The sequence below is a fragment of the Falco cherrug genome, chromosome 10 (assembly GCF_023634085.1).
Source record: "Falco cherrug isolate bFalChe1 chromosome 10, bFalChe1.pri, whole genome shotgun sequence".
Taxonomy (NCBI): domain Eukaryota; kingdom Metazoa; phylum Chordata; class Aves; order Falconiformes; family Falconidae; genus Falco; species Falco cherrug.
Window position 1 is genome coordinate 22,164,401 of NC_073706.1, and position 13,393 is coordinate 22,177,793.

The following is a 13,393-nucleotide window of genomic DNA, read 5'->3' on the forward strand; positions in this document are numbered from 1 at the left end:
TAATATGAAAAAAAAAAAAAAGAAAAAAGAAGGAAAAAAGAAGTTTTCAGTCAAAGCTTTAGAGTTAAATGAAAACTCAGTACTAGGGCATCTTTCAAACGCTTCTTTGAAGTTGTGCCTATGTTGCTCAGTATGAATTTACATAAATACACATTCATTTTGTGGCTCTTTTTTGGTGATCATTATGGTATCTGGTAGTTATAAGAAAACAGAAACACTGATTTTTGGATTAATGGAAAGTATCCCCTATTTATTTTTTTCTGCAAAGGCCCATGCAATTTGTGTTTTGTGTTGTGTTTTGGAAGTATAAGTCAAGGAAGATAACTGAATATTTTTATTTAACATACTTCATGTAAGGATGTGAGTGACTTCTGAAATAAAGATGTTACAAATGTGTTTAAAGCTAAAACAAATCAGGTATTCCAACATAAATATTTAGAGTGTTTAGATTGGTACCTATGTAAGGATACCTTTCCGATTTGACTGAGTTGTGGTGTGCTGCTTGCTTGCTTTGTTGGAATACGGAAGAAAAGAATTGAATACAAGAGTGTTTGAAATGTTAGCACTAGGCAGGGCAGTGGGGTAAAAATGAGGTACAGATGAGGAAGTCTGATGGTGGTGTAGACTGAAGTAATGCACTGAGTTTTTAAACACTAAATGATAAGCAAAGGCAGGATGACCTTAATTGTTACGGATTTTACGATTGCAGTGCTATGCTTTCACATTCAACATCAATTACAAATGCTTTCCACCAATTTATTTAAATACCCTCATCAAATTTGACAAAAGTTTGTTAGGCTCTGAGATCTGTCGTAAAACCTGAAGTCTTTGTAGCCTAGCGTATTGTGATACTTCTGCTGGGAATTTCATGCTTAGCTTTAATTCACAACACATCACAGAATCAAGTCCAAAGTAGCTGATTTTTAATAGCTTGTGATAAGTCTGCTACAAGTGGTTTATTTGGCTTTTGCATGTCTACATGTGAGACAAAGGCTTCCTTTGATACAGGCACGGAGAATATGTGGCTGTGTAATGTAAACACTTGAGCTGGTAACAATCTTGGATACCTGGTTTTGGATGGACCTGTGTGTCAGTCCAGGATGCTGCATTTGCCACCACTTCTGCTGCATTTTGGATGCAAAAGAACTTGTTGGTGTTATAAAGTGCAGTTTTCCCATTGTCATTAATGTGAGTTAGTAGCTGTGTACAAATACTTTGTCATTATTTATCAGTTATCACCAAATTAAGTAAAGACGCAGTAACCTCTTGGTTTTTATTAAATGGAAATCTATGTGGCTTATTGTGCATTCACAAAAAACCCAAACCTCTTGGCCAAACCTCTTGGCTTTAGTTGTCATAGAATCATAGAAGAATTCTACTTGCCTCAGGGCAGGGTCACCTTTGATTTCAGACGAAGCTCCAGTGCAGCCCTGGGTTAATTTTCTAAATGTGGCCACTTTTGAATAACTGATTAGTTAAACAGAAATGTTTACAAAATCTTGGCTATCTTTTTGATATTTGGGTAAAATAGCTTATTTTGTAATTGTTGTTTTCCCTAGCACTAGAGCTTTAAGAAAACCTCATTTCCATTCTATGATTCTTTGGTATCATTGACTTACAAACCAAGATGTACACCTTCATTTTATGACTTGCAAGGAGAAGGGGAAGGAAATGGGGGAAGAGCGGTGTTTCTGAAACTTTGCAGTGAATGCAGGTTTTAAAAAATGATCAGAACTCTGTAAACTATTTTGCACTTCATCATTTAGGTTTATTGACACTTTGAGTGAAATTTCCACTCTTTCCATGATGGATTGTAGAAGTTTAGTTGGGGGTTGACAGTTCATCCATCATATCAGGCTGCCTAACCTTGCAGTAAATGAACAATAAAAGTCCATTATTTATATTGAGAATTTTTGCGGAGATGCTTTAAGATTGCAATTTGGCCTCTGAAAATAACATTTGATGTTTTTCTTGTTTGCATCCGTGCTTTCTTGTTCTACTGGTTTTTCATTTTCTCGCCCAAAGAGAAAGGTGCTTACCCAAAATTCTAGCTTTTTGTACTTGTTTGTTCTGATGTTTGTCTTTTTAAAATACAAACATTTTAAAATACTTCTGGTTTAATTACAAAAAAAAAATCACAGAAGTAACAGCTTGGAAATCCATCCTTTTATGTCTGTATGTATCGGGGGTGTTTAGCTCACAACCTAAAGTTCATTTCAGAGCAGCTTTTTCCTGAGCCCTTTCTGTGCCATAAAACTGGGAAAACAGATTTAGTTGTTCTATTCCTCGTGTTGCTATCAACAGCAAAGGTAAGTTCAGACCAGTGTTACCATGAGAACTAGGACTCGCTCTCTTACGTGGTCTGTCTTCAAAAACCAAACTGAGGTGCTGGGCGGTATGTGAGTTGCTTTGTGGATCTTACTGCAGATCAGCTACCAGTTTGCACAGTGTCATTGCATTGTGGGGAGTGGGTTTCCATGCAGCTTCTCTCCAAGGCACCGCATGAGTGCAGAGGAGTATATGGTAGGTGTTCTTAGAGGAAAATAGCAGCATCACAGAATGTGTGGTTGCTGAACTTGTTTTCACAGAAGCTTGAAACTGGTGGGAAGTAGTTTAGCAAGTACTTGGAGAAGGAGTTGTGGCCTCGGCTGTTTGTAGGATGCAGCATAGCGTTAATTGTTGAAGAGCTCAAAGCTGAGGTCTTCTGAGCTGAGGACTCTGGAGGCATTATACGTTGGGGTCGGTTGTTTCCTCTGATCAACCTGTTTGGATGCCTTGGGCAGTAGAGGCTGCGCTTGTTTCTGTGGCAAGATGTTACATACCTCTAAAATCTGACCTTGCTTTTTCCGCAGTCTCTCTTCCTCCCCCTTTCTTTGTAGATACTGTTTGAAATTCTGTGTTTATTTTCAGTCTCAACAAAGAAGCTGACCGCTTCATGATTTCCCCAGGCTTTATTTCTTTCTTGTAAATTGTTCTGGTAAATGTTTCTGGGAGGATGTCATAAACGCTGCAGGAAAGCTTCACCTAGGAGAGAGTTAGGAACAGAGCTTTTTTTCCCTGTTCTCTGGCTGGTGGGAGCACAGAAAGATTAGTCTCTTAAGCCTAATGTTAACCTTTGGGACTTGCCACCCACCTCTTTATCATCCTTTGATTTTTTGTAACTCCACTCCATTTTGCTTTGTTGCTTTTTAGTACAAATCTTTTGCTTCCTGAAACTGATAATGCGAGTGCTGAAATATCTCTTTCTCATCTTCCTAAATATTCTCACTGTTCTTGCTCTTGGAAGGCCTTCTTGCTGACCTCTTGGCTAATTATCTGGTTGTATGATAGGGCCACTTAATTGTACTAGAGGTTGTTTGAAAACCATAGCAGTTCAGCAGGCAATAGGCTGACTGTTTTCTGGTTTTTAGATAAATGGACTAAGGACGTAAACGCCCAGACTTAGTGATGAGCTTGTGCTTGTGCAAAACAGAAAACCAATGCAGTTCCTATAACCTAAGAGCATAGTATTAATTGACATGTACCTGATTTGTCTGTTCTTCCACCTGTAAATTACTTTAAATTACTCTCATATTTTTGTATGACCAGAAAAAAAACCTTAGCAGAGTATTAACTCATGCTGGTAACATCAGATCAGCCTGATGTGACTCTGTAAATGCATCCTGACTGTATTGCAGGTGATCCTGTAATGCCTTTATTGAGCCATATCCTTAAAAAAAATGCTTAATGCTCTAAATAGGTTTCCTTCCAGGTATTCAAGCAATTAAATAACTCTTCAAGGAAAAAAATCCTAATAAAACTGAGAAATATGGAAAGAGTGAGCAAAAATAATAATTCTAAATGTGACCTTGTATGTAGTGTTTAGTCTTTCAGAAGTTATTGGGGAGGGGAACGTGTGTCAAGGCTTTTTTCAAAGCATGTATTCTTTCTGTGATTTTTTTTTAATTTTATTTCTCCTGTTGTTTACCACAAAGTAGTGTGTTTTAGCACTAAGTTTATCATTATTTTAGCTTTCAAAGATCAAAGATTTTCAAAGCATGAAATGGTTGCATGGAATCATTATATGAAATTGTTTCAAAGCACTTTTAGTGCAAGTTGCCTTGATTTCAGTCTTACAAAGATAATGGTCAAAAATAAATTTAATTAGCCTGCAAAAGTGCATTTTCCTAATAAAGAGCTACAGTTTGTCACTGCTGATTTTAATTAGACATCTGGCTAATAACAGTTAGTAGATGCTGCTAGGAAAATATACCATTAATTGTATTCTAAGTTGATCACTGTGTGAGCTTTAGAGATAAAATATAATGGTGATTACCCTCAGTGTAGAAATCAATTGACAAACTTTCTCTTTTGTTTGCAAGCGTTTCCCCTGTGAGTCCATCAAGGTTGATCTGTTCTAGCTGAATAATAATATCCCCTGGGAGGAAAATGGCAGTATCTCTTCATTGCTCCCAGGAGATCTTGTCAAAGAGCAGGGGATGTATATAAAAAGTGGGAGGGAGGGAGGGAGGGAGGAAGGGGGTGAAAGAGGGATAATGAACCAGAGGACGTGACTGATGTATTAAAACCTTAAGGAGGAAAAAGGAAGTTGAGTTGACTGGAGAAAATTATTTTCACTAAGGAAAAATCTGTGCTTGTTAAAATCTTCCTAAATGGTCAACAGTTTCATTTCCTAATGTCCAATCTTCCACTTGGGAGCCAGCAATAAGTATTAACATATAAGCCTTTAATTCCAACCTTAGGTGAGAAACTAGATTATTATTTTTTTTTTAAGGTAAAGTTGGAAATCTGGCTTTGGGTACCATGATTAAACACACCTTGAATACCCCATTTCTGTTCAAAGGAAAGACTACTCTGTCATGTTACGAAACAGGATTTCTCCTTCAGATCTACTTGGTTATTGGTAGCCTCCTATACACTGGTCTCCAGATTCGTAGTCCTTTTAAAATACAAAACTACTGGGTTTTAATAGCAAGGGGTTTCGTTTCCCTGTGACAAAAACGTAGCAACTCTGCTGCATGGATGACAAACATTCCATCTCCATGCTTGGATAAACTCCATCAAAAGCACATTATCTCCCACTTCTGTGGCCAGCTGTCTAATTGTATTTGTTGTAGCCACTCACTGTTGGAACATGATACTAGTGAAGAGCAAGAATGATAAATTGCTCACTGTAGGTGATAGCGATGATGATAATTTTTAATTTCCTTCTTCCTAAGTGAATTGGTAAGGTTGCCTTTATGAGTTCTCATAAGGAGTCGAGCGGTCTCATTTGTTTTATCCTGTTAAAATGCTGCATGTACGAGCAGCCATTTTCTTTAGAAAACAGCCTCAATATTCAGATAGATTTGAATTAAAATTTAAACTCCTCTTGCCATTTCAGCTAAGGGCTCTAAGTGGAAAAGAACAGATAATATGTACTAATGTTGATCTACTACATATATTACAGCTTTTTGTGATCTTTATGTATTTGGTACATGTTACATGAATGAACAGGGGAAAAATAGACTCAAATAATTTATCTGGTAGGGAAGAAAAATGTTGAAGACCAGTGAACCTTACTGGGAGGACGTGTTTCATTTACAGGTTTTTTTGTGTGTTTGTATGAACACCTTAGAAACCCTTGGTGATGAATGAAAACTTTAAGCTACTTTACACGAACTCTTAATCAAAACCTGTGTTTGACAAAACCAGGTAGAAGTTAGCAGCTGCTGTTTTAATTTCAGGAATATTTTACTCTTAGTTGAGTGAACTCTTTAACCTTTGTAAGATGATGCTTTGCATTCCCATTAAGGTACATATATTCCTAAATGTTTCCTTAGTTCTTTATTTAAGCTTCTTAGTTCCCTCAGTAAACATGAAGGCTTTGTTCTGGGGTTGGAGTTTTAGTCTTCATAGCTCTGCTTTTCTCCTGGCAGTTTATTTGAGAGCAGGAAGAATAATATTTCTGTAGTGTTTCCCAATATTTAACATCCTTTGAGGCTAGAGGATGTGTCAGGCTGCAGTTGCAGTTATTTATTACCGGTTTAGAAGTCATTATTTTTGTTTTCCTTTTTCATGCTAGTCAAGAGACTGGCACTTGAAAGATTCTTCCAGAGAAGTCTTAAGTTCTTGCAGATTAGTTGCTGGTGAAGTTGTAAATGAGCTGTCAAAGGTGGAGCAAAAAGATGAGGAAAACTGCAGTAGAAGTAACTGTTATTGTTATGCTTTAAAAAAAAAACAACAACCAACCAAAAAAGCAAAACAAATCACCCAAGGCAGCAGTTGTAAAACATCATCTAGAATTTATGGGGGCATTATTTGCTTGTTCTTTTTCTGTAGTTTGACTTGTCATGAAGAAGATGCCACCTTTAATAAAAATCTGGCCAGCGCTATATTCCATTTTAATAGGCTTGTGCCTGTGATTGCTTTTTGTATGCCACTTGTAAGTGATTGTTTGTTTTTCTTTATGTTTTGCTCCTTAGCTGCATGTGTTAAACTTTACAACAAGAGGGGAAGACTTAATATTTCTCCCAGCTGTAAACATTGGAAGTGTCTGTCTTTATAGTATTGCATTTTAATAGAAGTTTGTGATCGACTGTCACAGCTACTGCAATTTGTGGTAGTGTTCAAAAGTGAAATGAAAGGAAAAACATTTTGAACATCACTTCTACAGAATTATTCCACTGCAGTGTGCCTGAATATAAAAGATAAGTATTGTGCATTTCAGTATAAAACCAGTACCAAGTAATGAATTAAAAAAAATTTGATTTAAGGGAAGATATAAATTCCTAAAAAGAAGCTAGTAACCAAACCCACAATTTTATAGCTAGATTTGTAAACTCTATTTAATTAAATTCTTTGACATGGCAAAGAAAACTTTCTTTGTGTATTAAAATCAGTGAATGACACTACCTTTATCTTTTTTTAAAAATTATTGTTTTGCTACTCCTAGAATAGCTGATTTTTTTGAATGTGAAAAGATCTACGAAATTGAGTTTTAACACAAAAAGCTACACTCTGGATTTAAAATGTCAAGGTAGGAATTAATTGTTAACATGTGTACTTGTTCTGTGCTAGATGAATAAAACCAGACCGTCATAGTAAGGCTGTAATGGTCTATTCTTCAAATTACTCGATTGTTTAAAGCCAAGTTTGAGTGGTTGTAAGAAGCTGTCAACTTGTTTTCTGATATGAAGAAAGTGTTTAGTTGGATGTAAAGAGTAAGATTCCTCTTTGACATAGACCTGCCCACTCTTTAGGCTAAGGTTTACTAGATTCACTGCAAATTTGAGGCTTCGTTTTCTCTTGGGTTCCTTCCTTGCCTGGCTTCTACAAAAGGTCTGAGCGCGATGCTGAGGTCCCATCCCTGTGTGCCCTCCCTGTATTTTAGCACAGAGAAAACCCAGCCTGTTTCTTGTGATGATACTTCTGAGTGATCAGTTCCATGCACAGATGGGAATGGATGGGAAGGAATGTTGAAAGAAATAAAGAATGGTATCGGTAGCGAACTTCTTAACAATTGAATATGAGCCTGGGACCACCTCAGCCTTGAAACTCATTACGCCTGTCCTTACTGACTGCTTTTCTTGTTCTACAAAATCGCCTGGTGGGTTTTTAGGAAGGCTGGGTGTGCTCATTATTAATTAGTCTGTAGGTATCTGTGTAGCTGGCTCGAGATCCCTTAGGCCTGGGGCAGATCAAATGACAAACAAGCTCAAAAGCAGAAAGATCTCAAAAAGCCAACAGTCTATTAAACAAATTTTGCAGCTGGTCTGTAGCTCCTGGGTTTGGTATTACTCGTCTTGTTTTCCCAAAGATGAGAAATAGGAGGGGAGAGGTTTCTTTCTGGAGATTAAACACAGTGTTGGTAAGTGGTGGCAGGTTGTCTAAAAATGTTTATTAAAAACAAATTACATAGTTGTAACCAATTTAACAAAGAAAAATTGTTAAACCAAGTGTGTGTGTTTGAGGGCGGAGGGGGTTAGTTGGCTTAAAAATGGTTTGGAAATGTATTAATGAAAGACACTTAATAGATTTCTAAATTGCACTCTGTGCTCTTACAGGTAATTTTCAAAACATCATTCAAACTCTGTGCTGTGTGTATTTAGGCATACAACCTCTATTTAGCTACGCAGGGCTGGAGTTGCCTGCGGACATAGCTGACTAGAGAGTGTTTTGGTTTTGGGGTGCTCCTGCTGTCCCAGTTCTGACCAAATTTTTGGGAACACCTGAAGCTGTTCACAGGAGCCTATCCTTAGGGATGTGAGGAATTTATCTTGTTAGAATATTTCTTGATATTTTTTTATCCTTCTGGATCAACAGTTATTTCAGTATCAATATTAAAGGACATAAATCCATTTTAGAATGTAACAAAAGGAGTGTATTGTATTGATGTAGAACTTGTTGTTCTCTGTAGTCGCTGGAGCTCTGCATAAGGTGGTCTTCGTGATGTGTAATAATTACTGTTACTATTTCTTGATTTAGATATTCGAAGTCAGTGTTTCGGGTTGTTTCAGTTAGGGAAATGATTGATGCTGTAAGGCATGAGGTGGGTATTTATCCTAGCTGTTTACAGAAGATGTGTACAAATCGTGTTTCTCTGAGCACAGGAGGCAGCAGACAGCGAGGGACAGTTTCTTGCTTGTAACTGCAGTTTCTTTTCAGCCTGAACTTGATCCAGTCCCCCAAAAAATGCAGCTCTGGGGATTGTCTTCTCAGGGTAGCGCGTAGAGTGTTTCTGTTATATAGATAACTGCATCCACCTTAGCTATGGTACATCTGCATAGAGCTTTTAGCTTTCTAGTCCAAAATACAGCTTGATAGTCCCGTATTCTCTGTAAGCCAATTTTTTCCCCCTCGTTACTTAATGTATTTTTGTTGTTGCAGCCTTTCTCCTTTCTCCTATGATTGTATCCTAGGTCTGTCTTGTAAGTATATCAACAGTATTGACCTGATGATTGACCATATGTTTATGACATAGTAGATCTCTGACTAATGTCCAGAAGAGGTTGTGCGTCAACAAAAGTAGTCTGATGGGTCAATAAAACTTTGTCAAAAGCTTCTCAATCTTTACTCCAAAAGGCATATTAGAGACAAGGCTGTAATTTACTTAAGAACGACATTCTCAGCATTGAGTGATAGGACTTAAGGGATGGAAGAGTCACAGTTTACAAGATCTGGTGTTCATTTGTCACGAAGGTCCCCCGTGTGTCCTTGGATCATTTTTTTTAAGAATATCTGCGCACATCAGAATTTGGAACTTGCCAGGCTTCTCTGGAGCGCCCTTATCTGAAAAAGTTACGTTTGATGAAAAGCGTGATCTACGCTTACTTGTTTTAACACATTGTATTCTCTACCACGTTGCTGAAATCTGTTCTGGATGTAGGCTAGAGAGGAAAAAGACCAGAATAGTTCAGCTATCATTCAGATTATGTATTTCATCATGATTAAGCCCTATGCCGTTCATTTTGTTACCTTAATTTTATAAGCGTGTTTGACTTTATTTTTTTCCTTCACTCTTACCTCTTGAGTCAGTACGAAGGGCGTGCTGCAGAACTTGTCCTTGGTAACTATTCAGAGCCACCAGTTTCCTAAACTTAGAGAAAAACACGCTCTGTGAGAGGAGGTTTATAATCAGATGCTGGCGATGAGTTTTCATGCAACGGGCCTGCCATCTTTGAATTGGTACTTCTCTTGTTCGAATGTGCTATAGCTGACGTGGGGAGAATCTCTTCCTGCTGTCACAGGGATAGAGCCCTCAGCTGCTGTAGTTGAAGTTACTCAACAGCTCCATTCTGGGTCATTTCTTCAGGCTGACATGTAATAGAAAAGCATGACTGCCTTGGGCCTGTGGTCTGGTTTCCTCAGCCTATTTGTAGGAGACAGTAGGAAGCAAATAAACGTGATCACGGACAGGATTTCAGAGGTGAAACTGTGGAGTGGATGGTCTTTTATTAGCATCTTCCAGTTCTTGAATTCTTTACCTTTCCGGGACTCTCACAAGGCTTTTTTTGTCAGAAAAGCAGGCTGGTATTAAAAGACTGTGTAACTAGTAGTGTCAGTATGCTGTTCTGTCTGCGAACGTTTTGTATTTCTTCTTCTCTTCAAGCTGAACGAGGAGTACCACTAGTGAATTACTGAACTTGGAAGAGAGAGGCTGTCTTTGAGGTTAGGAGTGAGATGGCAGGAGAGGCAGAAGTGCTGGCAAGGAATCTCATGGAGAGTTACTATTGGAAACTATTAACTGCTGGAAAGGTCAGCATGAAGCATTTGGGAATCATTTTCCTTATCTGTGTGTGTAGTAGAGGGAGAAATATATTCCCTGCCTGGTTATGCTCTGCCTCTGTTCAGAGGGAGCTTTTGTGGCCAACGGTGTTCATCCCCACCAAGAGTGAACACGTCACGCAGCATCCCTTGTGTTGCGTGCGTACTCAGGGAGGGTGGGGGAGCCATAGAAGACAAGGATGGAATTTTATGTTTGTGGGTTTCACAGCCAAAAGTTTGTTTGCTTGTATTTAATTCTAGTTGCAGATAGGGGGTGTGGGTTATTTTGGAAAGTCAGACTAATATTTGTTATGTAATAAAATGCAGTTAGTGTGCTGAGTATTCTTGAGTAGGTCAAAGGTGTGATGGCAGCTTATTTTTTGACTTAGGATCTCTAGCATGCTAGAAATCCTAAGTCTCTAAGCGTGTTGCTCTTGGTAAAAGCTTGAAAGAGAGAAGAAATCCCAAAAAATGTATATATTAGTGATACTTTTTCTTTACTGTCACTCTTATTCCTTTATCTTATTTGCATTTTCCTCTGTTTTTTATAGGCAGTTGCTGGTTATTTTGATATATTTTTTGAGAAAAACTGTCACAACAAGGTGAGTATTTGGGGTTTATGCACTTTAAAAACTTCTTTGAGAAATGAGGGTGGTTTTGTGTTTTATTCTGCCTCAAGGTGTTTGGCAGTGAGTCTGTTTCGCTGTAGCAAACACTTCATGTGCATGTGTGTTCAGTAATTGATTGATGTGGTGTGATATCAAAAATGTTGTTCTTAATCAAACTCTTGAACTCTTCCATTGCAGGTCTTGTTTTCAACTGGTCCCCAGTGTACCAGAACACACTGGAAACAGACAGTTTTTCTCCTGGAGAAACCAATTCCTGTAGAAGCAGGTATGTTTAAATTCAGTTGTGATGCAACAGTGGTTGTGTTACACTGCTGTTGTCCTAAAATTTAAATCTAAAATACCTTAGAAATGATGTGTGAAAATGAACTAGCAAGTAAATCTTTCAGCTGCTGTTAAATTTTTTGTCTTGGCAAAGCACTGGGATATATCTGTCTATACAAGGTTCATGTTAAAAAATACTTACAAATATCTGCATAGGTACACGTTGTAAGTGGGCATATGTCTTATACTTGCGTAGCTCCATACTGTAATTTTGACGAGAATTTTTGTATCAAAGCATTTCTGAGGCAGAAAAATGTAAGATCAGAACTCTACTATACTCTGTAACATTACGAATGTTCTCAAGTATTGCATTTTTCAAGTGATTGTATACGATTTTTTTTTTGTAGTGCACCTGAACTACGCTGTCTTTGTTAAATGAGTCATGAATATATGCATGGGTGTTGTACCTGGCACTGTGGGATTACTATGTAAATTGAAAACGGTTTTGAAAAAGTATGGAAGAAGTTAATTTGATGCGCTGTAAATTTTTATAAGTTGCACCTCGAATGTGATGCAAGTAAAAAAGGCTTTTGTTGTCATTAGGGATAACCCAAAATGCAGGTGCTAAATTGTTCAAGTAAGGCTTTGAAGACTCAGGTGATGCTTGTTAGTGGGTTTGATTAGTTCTGTTTGGTAGGTCTTGAAAATATGTTTCTATGCAATAGTCAAATATTCCGTGCTTTATAGACATAGAAATAGGTCCATGACTGTTGCAGGACAGTCATGCAAGAGGATGGGCATACAACAGGTCAAGAATTCTAAGTCGTGCCCTCTTATTCCTGTAGAACTGCACTTTTTCTTTCAAACTCTTCTGCTCCTTTTGTAATCAAAGGAGATGAAGTAAATTTTTTATGCTGTTCTATTATTTTTTATTTTTGTCCAGTTAAGCACTAGATATTTATTCAGTCCTGTTGAGCTCTTACCCAGTGGTGAAATAGTTGTCATTGAGGGCCATTTTTCTTCACATGCTAGCAGGACCACGGGCGGAACCCCAGAATGGGGCTCATTTCTGCTCATTACTTAGTAAATTCATGGTAATACATGACCCTGACCTGAACAGTTTGTAAATAGATTGCACAGATGGGGGGAAAGCATACAAAAACTTAGGGGGATGCTGCAATAAAACCTGACATCAAGAGGCTTAGAGATGCTATAGAGATGTATTGATGTAGATGGAATATTGTCTCTTTCAACAGACCTAATTATGAATGTACAGTGGTGAAAGCAGTGTATGCGCTTAATTAAATTGCTTCTACTGTTGCCTTTTCCAGCTAAGCGCCATGACAACTTTTTCCCAGAAGCTTCTTTCCTAACAGCACTATGGTCTATGTTACCTGATTAAGTCAAAGCAGCGAAATTATTTATATTCCTAAATATTTTTTTATTTACATACTCTTAGTATCTGTTAATTCTTGGGATGCACATACGCATTGCTGCATTTGTACTTGGCTTGTGTTCTGTTCTGCTTCTCTTTCTAGACAAGGCTGGCTAAGGTCTCCTTGCTGCAACTCATTAAATTTCAGTGTCATAGAGTGTGAAGTGAAATTTTTTTAAGTGCAGTGACATTTGTTAGAATATGCACATTATTTAATATTACATAGATCATTTGACACTTAGCAAATGTGTGAAATTACTGGGAGGTGTGCCTGGCTTAAGAATTCTAGTCTTAAGTGCAGTGACTTTCTGAAGACAACTGCAGAAACAGTGTCTTTGCGGCAGTGAACGCAACTTAGTTGACCTTGAAGATCATTTTTGCTGTAACTCCTTTCTCTTTATCAGCTCACATTACTTAAAGTTATTTCTGTAACAAACCTTGTTACAGCTATGTTTTTCTTCTCTTTATACCTGTCTCCTTTTTGTAGTTAATTTAAGTTCCCCTTTCCCATCCTTTTACCCATTCTGTCTGGTTTTATCTTACATATAATTATCACTTTAATCTGGGATTCTCTACCTGTTATTTCTCGTGTTAGAGAAGGTTCTGAGAGAAACTCTTCATGTAATTTCCTTTTCCTTTGTAATCCCAGTTTTAATTTCTGTGGGATCTCAGTTATTCATGGATGACACAAGCCTATCAGGGCAGAATGTGTTTCCTGGTACCTACATAGGAATGTTTCTGAACGTATGGGATTTAAAAAAAAAAAAAAAAAAAGAAAAAAACAAAACAACATATTATTTCTGATCCTTCTCCTTTGTTGTTC

The 13,393-nt window shown here is 37.6% G+C and overlaps 1 protein-coding gene across 3 annotated transcripts in view; it reads left to right on the top strand.

The window, feature by feature from the left end:
- The window catches only part of PRMT3 (protein arginine methyltransferase 3), a 63,931-nt gene that overhangs the window by 40,901 nt on the left and 9,637 nt on the right, over nucleotides 1-13,393 (top strand). The window contains exons 14-16 of one of the 3 annotated variants that reach the window (XR_008734146.1): nucleotides 10,091-10,236; nucleotides 10,797-10,847; nucleotides 11,052-11,136. Coding sequence is in view for 2 of the 3 variants with exons in the window: in XM_055722219.1 (XP_055578194.1) it covers nucleotides 10,797-10,847; nucleotides 11,052-11,139 (139 nt within the window). In the remaining variant the exon portion in view is untranslated. Of the gene's footprint in view, nucleotides 1-6,464; nucleotides 6,877-10,090; nucleotides 10,237-10,796; nucleotides 10,848-11,051; nucleotides 11,140-13,393 lie in introns of those variants that run through there. The other 2 variants (XM_055722219.1, XM_055722220.1) reach the window with 2 other exon arrangements.